At 39.0% G+C, this 13,909-nt stretch overlaps 1 protein-coding gene across 2 annotated transcripts in view; it reads left to right on the top strand.

The window, feature by feature from the left end:
* LOC115220932 (protein AF-9-like) overlaps positions 1 to 13,603 on the top strand; it is a 30,647-nt gene extending 17,044 nt beyond the window's left edge. Inside the window, exons 2-5 of one of the 2 annotated variants that reach the window (XM_029791131.2) lie at positions 3,496 to 3,679; positions 8,332 to 8,558; positions 9,851 to 9,937; positions 11,285 to 13,603. In XM_029791131.2, coding sequence (XP_029646991.1) covers positions 3,496 to 3,679; positions 8,332 to 8,558; positions 9,851 to 9,937; positions 11,285 to 13,282 — 2,496 coding nt within the window. In that variant the 3' untranslated portion in view covers positions 13,283 to 13,603. The remainder of the gene's footprint in view (positions 1 to 3,495; positions 3,680 to 8,331; positions 8,559 to 9,850; positions 9,938 to 11,284) is intronic. The other variant, XM_029791132.2, reaches the window with a different exon arrangement.
* Positions 13,604 to 13,909: the final 306 nt, after the last annotated feature.

Here is a 13,909-nt window from a genome sequence, read left to right on the forward strand (position 1 = left end):
TCCCGTCCAGGTGGGGAACCTATACACCAAGAAACCGGGGAAACCGGCCCTTATGAGCCAGGCATGGCTCGAGAAGGAACAAGCAACAAACCAAAACAGGTATTACTGTCAGAAGGCAAAAAGCTGGAACAGACACTGCAAGATATCCTACCTGACATTCTATCAGTTCTGTCAATCCACAGCCTTGGATTGGCACATTTTTATTGTTCCCAGAAAGATGGAAAGCAAAGTTGACTTCAGTGGCATTTGAAGTCAGAGTGCAAAGTTGCAGAACAAATTACTGCATGTCAAGTCCCAAATAACTTTGCTAATTTACTATCATATAAAAATAGGTGGGCTCCTGTTGAAAGGATGAACTGTTAAAAGTGTAACATGCAAAATATGTATGGCTCACATTTCAGTGAATAATATGCATTTTTCTCTCTAAATATTGAAAAGAAAGGCCATGTAAATAATGTACCTGTTAGATTCACAAAATGTTAAAGGATAGGTTGTGGTGTATGTGCACATTAAAATTGCCATTAAGTACACTGAGAGAACAACCAATTTCTCCTGAATACCATAAGTCTTTACTGTTTGTTACTAAGAATGTCAATAAGTATCAAGACAAATTATTCTATATTATATCTAATGGCATATATTGCTTTTGCATTCAGTATAATGGAAACATTTCTGTCCTCTTCCTTCTCTTTCTCTCTCTCTCTCGCTTTCGTTTTTCATCCCAGTTTTCTGTTAAGATTGCAAAGGGTGCCAAGAGCACCATCCGAGCGTGATCGTTGCCAGAGCAGCCAACTGGCTTCCGTGCCAGTGGCACGTAAAAGGGCACCATTCGAGCATGATCATTACCAACGTTGCCTTACTGGCACCTGTGTTGGTGGCATGTGTAAAAGGATTCGAGCGAGGTCGTTGCCAGTACCGCCTGACTGGCCCCGTGCCGGTGGCATGTAAAAAGCACCCACTACACTCTCGGAGTGGATGGCATTAGGAAGGGCATCCAGCTATAGAAACTCTGCCAAATTAAGATTGGAGCCTGGTGCAGCCATCTGGTTCGCCAGCCCTCAGTCAAAATCGTCCAACCCACGCTAGCATGGAAAGCGGACGTTAAATGATGATGATTCATCCCGTTCATTCAATTACAACTATTTGGAAATTTGATAAGGGAGCCTCTGAGTAAATTTTTTCTAGTGGCCCACTTATCTATCTTTAGCCATGTCTCACATATGTATTATATAAATATCATGCATGTATAGATATCCCTTTGTATCCATCACTGGCAATGCTTATGTAAGCTGAAATTAAACAATTTGTGATTCAAAAGACTATTTGAAATCATCAACTGCCAATGACCCATGAATAAAAACAACAGGAAAATTTTTTAGAGAAGATTCAAAGCCCACAGAGAATCTCTATGGCTTTTTGGCTGCACTCTGCTTGTTGCTGACACCTGACTATGTGGTCGCTTGACCTACTTGAAATGACAGCCAAGTTTGAGTTCCTTCAAATCACATCTAGCTACTTAAATATGAAAGACACATTGACTGCTGTATTTCTTGATATACAAGACAAAAAATAAAATAGTGACAAGGTAGTCAAGGCTAGGAATACCTTTGATCAGAGTTGACTTGGGATTAAACAAGAATTCCACCATTCTGTAGAATGAACAAGGAACCTTTGTGTGATTGCTTAACCTGGTAGAAATATCAGTTAAATTTCCCTAAAATCTAACCCTACAGTCTTACTGCAGTTCTGGATTCACTGTCTTGTCTGAAAATAAAGTGGTGGTCATGTCCGAAATGCTTTTTTTCATAGATCTGTCTGTTGAAAGTTGACCCATGGCTAAACAACACCAATTTCCTTACTCTCATTTTCTCCCCCAATGTTTTGAGCATCGACTGTTTTCAGCCTTAACCAACTAATCCTTTTTGTTAATACAGGATAGCCTGAAGGGTCCTATAGACACTGGCCTGCCTCCTGTTTTAACTAAATAATAATAATAGTAATCCTTTCTACAGAAAGCACAAGGCTCGAAATTGATGGGGAATGGGACTAGTCGTTACATTGACCCCAGTGCATAACTGGTACCTAATTTATCAACCCCGAAAGGATGAAAGGTAAAGTTGACCTCAGCAGAATTTGAACTAAGAATGTAAAGACACACGAAATGCTTAGCAGCATTTCGTCCAGCATGCTAAGAATTTTGCCAGCTCACCACCTTAATAATAATAATAATAACAAAACAGTTGAATTCAAAGGTATTCAGTGTTGGCAAATAGTAAAACAGATATCTGAGAGTGGAATTAATTTTATGCCATGAAGAAGAAAAGTTTAGCATTTCAGGCAGAGTCTTCTTCACTGATGGAGGAAATATTTACCCTATTTTTTATCTTAGTACTTTAATAAGTATTTTTTTTCCTCTCCCTGAAGGTTTCTATCTCAAAGTTCTCCTCTTAGACTTCTCTAAAACAATTTATTCCATTGTGTTTTTCCTTTCCTTACTTCCTTGTTCTTCTGTCTTGCAAATTATCTGGCAACAGCACTGTTGCTAAGGCATGAAAAAAAAAACAAGCACTTAATGCATACTGTAAATTGGTTGGTGTTAGGAAGAGTGCCCAGTCATAGAAACCCTGCCAAAGCTGACACCGGAACTCGGCTCAGCAGCTTGCTGAATTCTACCAAACTATTCAACCGATACTGGCATCGAAAATGGATGTTAAATGATGATGATTATATGAAGTCTTCATATAATCAATTGATTGCTTGTGTTTATCACAGAGATTAGTAAAAGTTACATTTGTCGATGACCTACTCCTTAAAAACATGTGCCTCAATGCAAAAACTGTGTTACTGTGGGGCACAACTATGGCCTACAACTCAGACATATGATACATTCACTTTTATATAAGACTAGCACTATGACCCAGCAATGCCGGATCATAGTGCTAGTGCATGTATATACAGCTGTGTGCGTCATGCGAGTACTGTCCAAATCTCCGACCAATCATATACAGCTAGCTGGCATTCAATTGGCGTATCAAGTTTCGGGCATTTTGATTGGATTTTGGATAGAAAATTCACAAAAAAGTCACTTCTATTGATTTTTTTAATGGCTTTGTTGGGTGACTGGGGAAATGTAAAGATGTGCACGACCACCCTTGGACGGTTTTGAATGACCATAGAAAGTGTGAGCCCTCTAACTGAAAAATTGTGGATTCGTATAAAGGACACACACACCGACATTTTGCCATTTATACATAGAGAGATTTAGCATTTATTCAGAACTGTAGATTCATCTCCTCCCCTGGTAGAACCCAGTTTATGTAATACAAATATGGTTGTGTATTGACTTTAGAGTCGCCTTGGGTTTCGTAGCCCACCACTGTTAAGATGTTTGTTTTTAGCCATAAAATCTTATTGATTAATGACACTTGTCTTTACCTGAACATAATTTAATACTTCTACAAATGCCTTTTTTTTTTTTCTTTCTTGTTTTTCTAGAATAATTTAGTCCAGGTGAAGGTTGAAATTGGTCACCAAGCCAGTCTACGGAAGAAAGTTACTCCGAATGGATTCACTCATGACTGGACAGTATTTGTCCGAGGACAGAACGACAGTCCCATTCATCATTTTGTTGATAAAGTTATTTTTCATTTACACGAGAGTTTTCAGAAGCCAAGACGAGGTAAAGTGCATTTTTTAACATATCATTTTTAACCTATCTACTTGCATTCTCATGTGTGTCATTAAAATTAAGTACCAGTCAAAAACTGATCTATCTAAGTGACTGTATCCTCCTCAACTAGAATCTATCATCGAAGATGCTTTCTCAGGGTATCGAGTGGAGGTGCAATGGCCCAGTGGTTAGGGCAGCGGACTCGCGGTCATAGGATCGCGGTTTCGATTCCCAGACCGGGCGTTGTGAGTGTTTATTGAGCGAAAACACCTAAAGCTCCACGAGGCTCCGGCAGGGGATGGTGGTGATCCCTGCTGTACTCTTTCACCACAACTTTTTCTCTCACTCTTACTTCCTGTTTCTGTTGTACCTGTATTTCAAGGGGCCGGCCTTGTCACTCTCTGTGTCACGCTGAATATCCCCGAGAACTACGTTAAGGGTACATGTGTCTGTGGAGTGCTCAGCCACTTACGCGTTAATTTCACGAGCAGGCTGTTCCGTTGATTCGGATCAACCGGAATCCTCATCGTCGTAACCGACGGAGTGCTTCCATCTCAGGGTATCATGCTCTGAGAAAGAAATTAAAACAACATGGTTCCAAAGTGAACTTTGTAACCACATAGTCATATTTTGTTTTTGAATTTGGCTTGCAAGATTGTTGATATGAATTGTGTGTTGAAACAAATTTTGTTGTGTTTTGGGAGAGTCATTACACCAATAATAATAACACACACACACATAGGTTCAGTTCCTCTTCTTTCTTGTTAGTTAATTGGTAAAATTATCTGGGTTGTGTAGTAAGTAGCTTTGTTTACCAACCACATGGTTCTGGGTTCAGCCCCACTGCATGGCACCTTGGGCAAGTGTCTTCTGCTATAGCCTCAGGCCGACCAAAGCCTTGTGAGTGGATTTTGTAGATGGAAACTGGAAGAAGCCCATCATATATATGTACATGCATATATATATATATGTGTGTGTGTGTGTCTGTGTTTGTCACCCCCCCCCCCCACATTGCTTGACAACCGATGCTGGTGTGTTTATGTCCCCATAACTTAGCGGTTCCGCAAAAGAGAGACCGATGGAATAAGTACTAGGCTTACAAAGAATAAGTCCTGGGGTTGATTTGGTTGAGTAAAGGCAGTGCTCCAGCATGGCCACAGTCAAATGACTGAAACAAGTGAAAGAATAACTAACTAATCAATTGTTTGTTTAATGTGCTGGTTTGACTGTTTAACGATCACATTAAGTAAATGATTGATTGGTTAGTTGGTTACATATTTAACTATTTGACCAACAAGAAAGAAGTAGGATTGAACCTGTGCATGTGTTATGTTCTTGAGCAAGACACTTATTTCACATTGCTCCAGTTCACTCAGCTATAGGAAATGAGTTGCAATGTCACTGGTGCCAAGCTGTATTGGCCCCTTTGCCTTTCCCTTGGGAAACATCAGTAGCATGGAGAGGGGAGGCTGGTGTGCATGGGCGACTGCTGGCCTTCCATAAACAACTTTGCCTAGACTTGTGCTTTGGTAGGGGGAAACTTTCTAGGTGCAATCCCATGGTCATTCATGACTGAAGGGAGTTTTTACCCTTTAATAATTCTCCCAAGACACAACACACAGTTGTACATTGTTATAAGTTTGGACATTGGTAGGATGAAAATAAATTTCAATAATATTGATGGCAGTTTGAAATAAAATTATTAGAAAAAGACATTTCGAAACACTGTTTCAGATGCTCTTGTATAACAAATATCATAAGCTCCCTTGACCCCCAAAATATGATAGGAGTTTAACTGTGCTGCCATGATAGAGCACAGGCTTTAACCCTTTAGTGTTCGCATTATTCTGCCAAAATTAATCCTTTTTTATCCACATTGCCTTGAACTAATCAGGCATTATCTTGTAGCTATGAGATTTTGATGAGGTAGCTGTTAATTTTTTAATCGATATTGTAGGGCTGGTGTGAGAGACCAGATCTGGCCAGTTTGAACATAAAACAGGTAGAATACTTCTGGCCGGTTTAAATGCTAAAGGGTTTAAGGGGTGTAATCAGTTAACCTGAGGCTGAACCAAGAATCCTATGGTTGGAGATGAACACCATTCATTCCTCTATGTGATTGGTTTGAAAAATTGTTAAAATATTAAGATATTTTTCATAGCATGAAACCAATGGTAACCTCAATGCATGAATAAAAATATTTTATCCACCCGCGTTCTCATTGTTCAACATTTACGTGTACATATATCTTTTATCTTGTTTCATTCATTTGACTAGCCATGCTGCAGCACTGATTTGAAGGTTTCAGTCGAACAAACTGACCCTAAGACTTATATTTTTAAGCCTGGTACTTATTCTGTTGGTCTATTCTGCTGAACCGCATGATGGGCTTCTTTTAGTTTTTATATCCATATTTCCATAATGGCGTGAGTTGGTTGGGTCGTTAGGATATACATAATCTTGCACTCACAAGTAACAGACCAAACCAATCTGCTTTAGTGTTATGTCTACTGTGTAGGCTATATATATATATTTTGACGTGCTACCAAAAGTACGCAGGTGTGATTTTTATTTGAAATCATTACCTTCATAGATGGGTACCCTGCAATGCAGCATGTGGAGTTCATGTTCCACTTGTATTTTCCATAACTGGATCTTTTTCATACCACAAGCCACTTTACAGAATGCACTGGTTACATTTATCAGAGTGCTGACACTAGAGAACTTGTTTATGACAGGACTAGGGAATGGCACTTCCTCATGCAACTGTCCTCATCCATACGCAACACATGACCATACCAGTGCAGTCACCTCTCTTGCACACCACATCTGATGCTTCTTATGTCCAGCTTTTCTCTCAGGGCACTTACACTCTGTCGTGTATGCACACTGACATTACAGATCTAGCGAAGCATACTAGCTTCATTTCTTGCAAGCTTACGCATGTCCTCAGCAGTCACAGCCCATGTTTAACTGCTGTGTAGCATGGCTGTTCATACACGTGTCATACAGTGTACCTTTCACTCTGTGTGAGAAGTCCTTTGTTACCAGCAGAGGTAAACTAGTGTTTTGAAAATTTGTCGAGCATGATCGTTGCCAGTGTCACTGGATCGGCTCCTGTGCAGGTGGCACATAAAAAGCACCGTTTGAGTGTGGCCGTTGTCAGTACCACCTGACTGGCCCTTGTGCCAGTGGCACGTAAAAGCACCCACTACACTCTCAAAGTGGTTGGCGTTAGGAAAAGCATCCAGCTGTAGAAACTCTGCCAGATCAGATTGGAGCCTGGTGCAGCCATCTGGTTCGCCAGTCCTCAGTCAAATCATCCATCTCATGCTAGCATGGAAAGCAGACGTTAAACGATGAGAATGCTGTATAAGAACAGTTTGGAGAAAGTTCAGGGAGTTATTATCTTTGCTGGCAACAGTGGTCTTCTCCTTCAAGGTTAGGGACAGCTTGTATGACACTTGTGTATAAAGTATATTGCTGCATGGCAGTGAGACACGGGCCTTAAATGTGAAGGCTCTGCAATGACTAGAAAGAAATGAGACAAGTCTGCTTCACTAGATATGCCATGCATGAATGGTGAACTGGACTGAAAGTCAAACTGGGAATAAGTAGATTAAGTAGCATGTAAAGAGAGGAAATTGTGATGGTATGGGCACATGATGTGGGTAGATGGCAGCTGTATAAGCAAGTACTTAGTGTTCAAAAGTGAACGGTGTTTGTGGAAGAGGGAAACCAAGGAAGGTTATGGATGTGGCAGTGAAAAGTGATCTCAGGATATCTCATCTAACAAAGGAAAAGATGGACATTCAACTGTAGAAATAATGCGCAAAATGAAGAGTTGGAGCAAGATATATAGAGAGTTTACAAAAAAAACAAAAGACGAAGACAGGTGGTGTACAAAACAAACAGATGTATTAGTATAACACTCAGGAATAGAAAAAGTCTTTTACGTTTCGAGCCTATGCTCTTCCACAGAAAGAAACAAGGAGAGGAAAAAAAAATGTGTAGTGGTTACCGATCTATCATGGTGACTGACTCAGACAGAAGGGTCACACATGAGAGGGAAAGTAGGGGAGATAACAAAGTAAAGATGACCCCCAACACAAAGGTGCGTGTGAACGAGGGCTGGTGGATCTCTAGATCCTATCAAACTGGTCTGATTCATACCAGCATGGAAAACGGACGTAGAAAGATGATGATAATGAAGTTTGTTTCACTACTTTCTACCCTCTCCAGATTTCAGATCCCTTGTCAGTTTTATGTCCATAGTCAAGCATTGTCCTTTCTGCACTTCCAGTGATAAGCCAACCTTATTTACACAAAGTTCTTCTTTTCACATTAAGCTCTATTCTGCCTTTGTTTCTGCCATAACTATAAACTTTCGTTTCTTTTCTAAGAACTTGCTTGGTTACTTATTTATTCTCTCTGTGTCACCACATTCTCAACTCACATTTTTTTCATACTTTTATTATATTCAACAGTCTACTGATTCCTTCCTATAATAGTTCAGCACAGTATATCTTCTCTGAAACTGTATTCTTTCTTAGAGAAAATTTTATATTATTTATTTGTTTGTAAATTTCTTTGTTTTATCTCAGTGTATTCAAAGGTTTTTTTTTTACTTTTTTTTCTTTACTTTTTTTTCTTCTTTCTAGTTGTTAAAGAAGCTCCATTCCAGGTGACAGAATCAGGTTATGCTGGCTTTTTATTACCAGTGGAACTTTATTTTAAAAACAAAGAAGAGCCAAAAAAGATCCGGTTTGAGTATGATCTGTTTCTACAAGGTTTAGGCGGCCCAGCAGTAAATAATTCACGATGTGAGAAATTAACTTTTCAAAACCCCACTGAAGAATTCAAAGAGAAACTATTCAAAGCTGGAGCAGTAAGTATAAATAAAGGGAAAGCAAAGAAAAAAAAAAGGCACTTGTCTTTTCTCCCTTTCTGTGTAGTTTGTTTAGGGCTAAGATTTTGTTCTATGGATAGAGGAAGTTCTTCAAGTTTAATCTGGAATATTTCATTGTTATCAAAAATTTGCAACAGATATATGAGATATTTTGAAAGGTAGTAACTTCAGGATTTTTTCAGTGTTCTAGATTTATGTGGCTATTGTGACATTTGGATTTGTTTTATTAGTTATTTTGAAGAAGTGGCACAACGCCTCGTATCTCTTGTGCTGGTGAAAGGGATGCATTTGATGTCCATCTTGAACTTAATCGAACTAATGCTTTTAGAACAAGGATTTATCTTGAGTTAATCAATGCTAATCTCCTTGTTAAACTGTGATTGACCGACAAGCATCATGTCCACCTTTTCTGTCTTTAGTCATGGAAGATACTCTGAATACTCTGCTAAATATTTAAATTGAGAAATAAGTGCTGTTTAGTCCCAGATCACTCCTGGTCGAGTAGACCTATGAACAAAGCATTCTAGCTATGATCATCCCATCTTTTCAGAGATTTTATTTGTGACTATATTATCAAATATGACTTTCTCAATTCAGATATGTTGCAGAGAATTCAGAGTACCTTCCGTGACTAAAGAAGGAAGAGTTGGATATAATGCTGGTTGGTCAATCTTAATTTAACACAGAGATTAGCTTTGATTAATTCTAAATCAACCCTCAACAGGCTGAGTGACCCTGTAGAGATACCCATGGCTTATATGAAGGAGTATCAAAGTGGGTGTAAACATTGTAACCAGGGATGACATATAAACTAGAGGATTTAAAGCAATTAAGAGTTTTAATATATATAAAAATTGGATAATTGAGGCATCGCTGCTGACTGACCTGTAGTGGTTGAAGGATGGATACACGTGAATGGATTTCTATCATTCTCCTCCCCCTGTTCAACCAGGAATGTTAATGAAACACTTTTTTTCAATTATACAACGTTGCTATGGCGAAACTGCAGTTCTATATCGTACTTATTTACTGCTATGGAAATTGGACCACCTGTAGTTATGAGTCTGCCAGGAACACAATGCAGTACTGTCAACACGATACAAATAGTCAAAAAGACCCTCCCCACCCCTCCTCCAACCTCACCCCAGTCAGGTATATCATTAGCATTTCGGCCAGATGTAAACCTCTCTATTTGGTCTATCTGTTAGTAATCAGTGAGATACCCATCCTCTTCCACTTAATTGAGTCTTGTAAACACTCAGTTTTTTTAGTGTTTCTGCTTTCAGGCGGCGCCTCCCACCCAATTTCTACCCATTAGACAGGATATGAAACCAATTAAATCCAACGGGTCTGCTAAGGTAGGTGATGTCTTAAGACAGCATTAACCCCAAAGAATGTGTTTTTTTAACCTGCGATCTCATTTAGACAAGTATTTTGTGCTGTATGCACAACGCTACTCTATCACATTTCATCAAGTTTATAGAAACTGTGATGCCATACATTTTGCCTTTGAATTCTTCAAGACTCTGAAACAATCATTGTATTGTTTAGCCCCAAGTTTCCCTAACTGAGCAAATCTGTCAAGGGCATTTTATCCACGGCTGTCTCATTTCAAGCAGTGTTCTTTCAACTATGTTAGCCAATATGGCATTCTTTTTCTTTTCTGAACGGTAGGGTGTGATTTGAGGGAAATTTAACTGCCATTTCTAGCACATCAAGTAATCATTTGTATATGTTCCCTCATTAACTTGAACAGCCATTGTGTTACGGCAGCAGACATGTTAGGTTTGCTTGCCTAACTACAAACTACAAAATAGGTATCACTCCTACCTGACTGTTGAGTGCTTTATTAATTAACCAGAGATGAGAGAACGAGCAATAAATTCCAGTGCAGCCCTTCATATCTGCAAGTTCAATACTAACCCAGGTAAGATTGAAACAATAACAACACCATCATATTAATATGATGGTTTGGAAGTTTCTATGGCAAAACACTTATAGCCATTGTTGTTGATTTTTATTAATGATAATTATTCCTTTGCAATGTGTTTAAAAAACAAATGTTGGTCTTCATTTCACTGTTGAATATTTCTGTGTATGTGTGTACATGCAAAGTGTAAAAGTCTATCTCAAGTATTCAGGTTTATTAGGTTGGAGCTTATCCCATTCTCTAAGGCATTTAAGGGATTGGGAATGCAAAGCTCCTTGAAGAGGACACCAGTTTTTTGCTGTCTCTGGTACTCGGTTACAGCAGGTTGACTGGGGCAATGTAAAATGAATGAAAACACAGCGTGCTGCCAGATCCAAGAATTGAATTCACAATCATGAGCCTAACATTCTAACCACTATGTGTGTGTGTGTGTGTGTGTGTGTAAGGTAGTCAGGATTATATATCTTGACCTGAAGGTTTCATGCCATCAATGTTATATTTGGCTGTACTTGTCAGCAGATCTAATTTCTTCACAATCTGTTAATGAATATAGCTGACCATAAGGTGATTGCATGAAAACTTGAGGTCTAGATATGTCATCACATTTATATATGACAAAAGATGTTATGCTCCATACACTTCCAACATGTTTTTTGTAATTCTAAATAAACAAAAAATATATACATGTGCACACACACACAAACACATTGGATGTTTCTAACCTATTTGGCTATTAAATATCTGCTGTATATGATGTTCTTGATTTTATTTTCAGACTAAACTGAAGCAAAAGATGATAACCAGCGGTGTTGCTTCGAAAGAAACTAAGTCAATTAAAGATAAAATGTCTCCGAAAGAATCCTCATCAAAACGGCCTTTAGAGTCTTCCAGTAATGAAGAAGGCGAACGGAAAAAGATTAAACTCAGTATTAACCTGGGAGAAGGCAAAGTTAAAGAGAAACACAATGACAGCAAAGACACTTCGTCGAAGGAGAAGTCGAAAGACAAGCATAAAGATCGACAGAAAAACAAAGAGAAAGACAAGAAGCACCGGAGTAAAGACAAGCTGTACACGGGGAAGGAAAGGGATAAGAAGAGTGAGAAAGAGAAACTTCTACCAGTGAGCAGCAAGGAAGAGAGTTTTAAAAGTCAGCAGATCAAAAGTGAGAAGGCCAGCAGCTTGACTGATTTCAGTGACCTCAGTAACCCCAGTTCACCATCAACTACAGATTGTATGAAGTCATCGAAACTGTTGTCGTCATATGAGGCTGGTGACGATTTTGATGATGACCATCCGTTCAACTCATGCAGCAGTTCAGTGTTAACTTCACCAGAGAGCCACAAAGATTCATCGTCAAATAAGTCAGTGAGCAAATCCTCAAGTTCCCACAAGTCAAGTTCGAAATCCAAGAGCGACGCAGGCTCCAGCGAGAAGAGAAAGTCGGCTCCGGGCAGCTCTGACTATGACGGGGAGAACAAAAAGACAAAATCTCAGAAAGAAGACAAGAAAGACGGTTCGAAAGATCACGCGAAGGAGGAGAAGAAAGAGAGCAAGGAGAAGGAGAGTAAAAAAGAGAAAGATCGATCAAAGAAAGAGGGTAAAGAGAAAGAGAAGAGTTCACGTGAAGAGAAGAAGGTGAAAGAGAGCAAGGAGCGAGATGGGAAAGATGTGAAAGGGAAGGAGATCAAGTTGCATCAGGAGTCTAAGGATAAGATTAAGAAGGAGAATAAAGAGAAAACGAAATCTCACAAAGAGGAAAAGGATAAGAGCAGCAAAGAGAAAGATGCTAAAGCGAAAGAAATTGGCAAGGATAACCGCAGTAAAGAGAGTAAAGAGAGTAAAAGTCTGAAAGAGAATAAGGACGGCAAGATTCTGAAAGATGGCAAAGAAAATAAAACTCCCAGGGATGGAAAAGGGATGAAGTCGCCGAAAGAAATGAAGGATAAATCAGCAAAATCAGAGAGTAAAAATACGAAATCACCAAAAGATTCCAAAGAAACTCCCAAGGACAGTGTGAAATCTCCGAAGGAAGGTAAAGATCTTAAACACTCTAAGGAAGAGAAAGAAATGAAGTCTCCGGAAATTAGTCGAGACAATCCAGTAGCTTCGGAAAATGTTTCCAAAGAGAAAAAATACGACAAAGTGTCTAAGGACAATTTGAAAGCAACCAAAGACGTGAAGTCATCGAAAGAAATGAAAATGAAAGAAAATAAAGAAAGGGACTCTAAAAGTAAGGAATTTAGGGATAAAGCCAGCAAATCTATTGTGAAGAAAGAGAAAATAGAAACTGGTGTCTCCGAAAGCCGAAGTTTGAAGAAGGATATTGAAAGTGTAAAATCAAGTAACAGTAAGCCAGTTGTGAAAACTGAACCAAACGTAGCTGACCACTCAGAGGGCAGCGATAAAGAAAAGACCCGAATGAGCAGCACTAAAGACAAAAGCACTGCTAGACTCAGTTCTGAAGAGTCTCCGGATAGGGACAGCAAAGAACAAGTAATTGGAGATTCCTTATCTGAACAGGAAGATCTTACACACGAGGAACTGGAGGAGGTCTCGCCAAATGGTTTCACTGTGAGAATCCTCTGGGGCATAATGAACGTTGTGAATTCTTCGAAAGACAGGGACTTGGTTCAAAAAGTTGCCTGTTTGGCAGCTGAGGACACTAACTGTTTGGTGGAGAAGGGTTTTTTCAAATTTGACTTGATGAATGTTAGTGCTGAGTGTGTGAAGAAAATTCAAGAAGTGGTTGAAAAATTCTCCGGAGATCCCTAATACCCATGCAAAGTTGGTTGTTATTTGTGTTTTTTTTTTCTTTTTTTTTCCTAAACTCCCCTTCACCTCGTCTGAACATGTGTGTGTGTGTGTGCATATACATGCATTAACATATTACATCTCTCCCTCTCCCTTTGTCCTGTCACGACAGTTTGCATTTGTGGAGAAATGTGCAAATGGTTTGTTCGATTACTTGTTTAGACAAATACAAAAGAAAGTAAGGAAAAACAAAAGCTAATAATGGAAAAAAGATGTGAAGTATGAACAACTATGGGGGGAAAAAAAAGTATTTGTACGAATGAAAAAAAGGAAAAAAAAAAAGACACATAAAAGAAAGAGAAAAAAATTGTCTGAGAAATGGTTCACTGTATCTTGTTTCTTGGGAGAATTAGGTGGAGAACAATTTCATAACTATATTGTCTGTATGTATCTGTATGTCCACATCCCTGTGTGTGTGAGCACGCGCACATGCAAGCATGAATGTGTTTGGTGTTCATTGATGGAAACCGTCTCTTCAGGCTTGCCACCCCGAAGAGGTGGTCATCAGAACAAAACAAAAAAAAGTTGTTTCTCTTCAATTCACACACACACACACACACACACACGCACATTTTTATATTTATGTTT

This window comes from Octopus sinensis, linkage group LG17, assembly GCF_006345805.1.
Source record: "Octopus sinensis linkage group LG17, ASM634580v1, whole genome shotgun sequence".
NCBI lineage: Eukaryota > Metazoa > Mollusca > Cephalopoda > Octopoda > Octopodidae > Octopus > Octopus sinensis.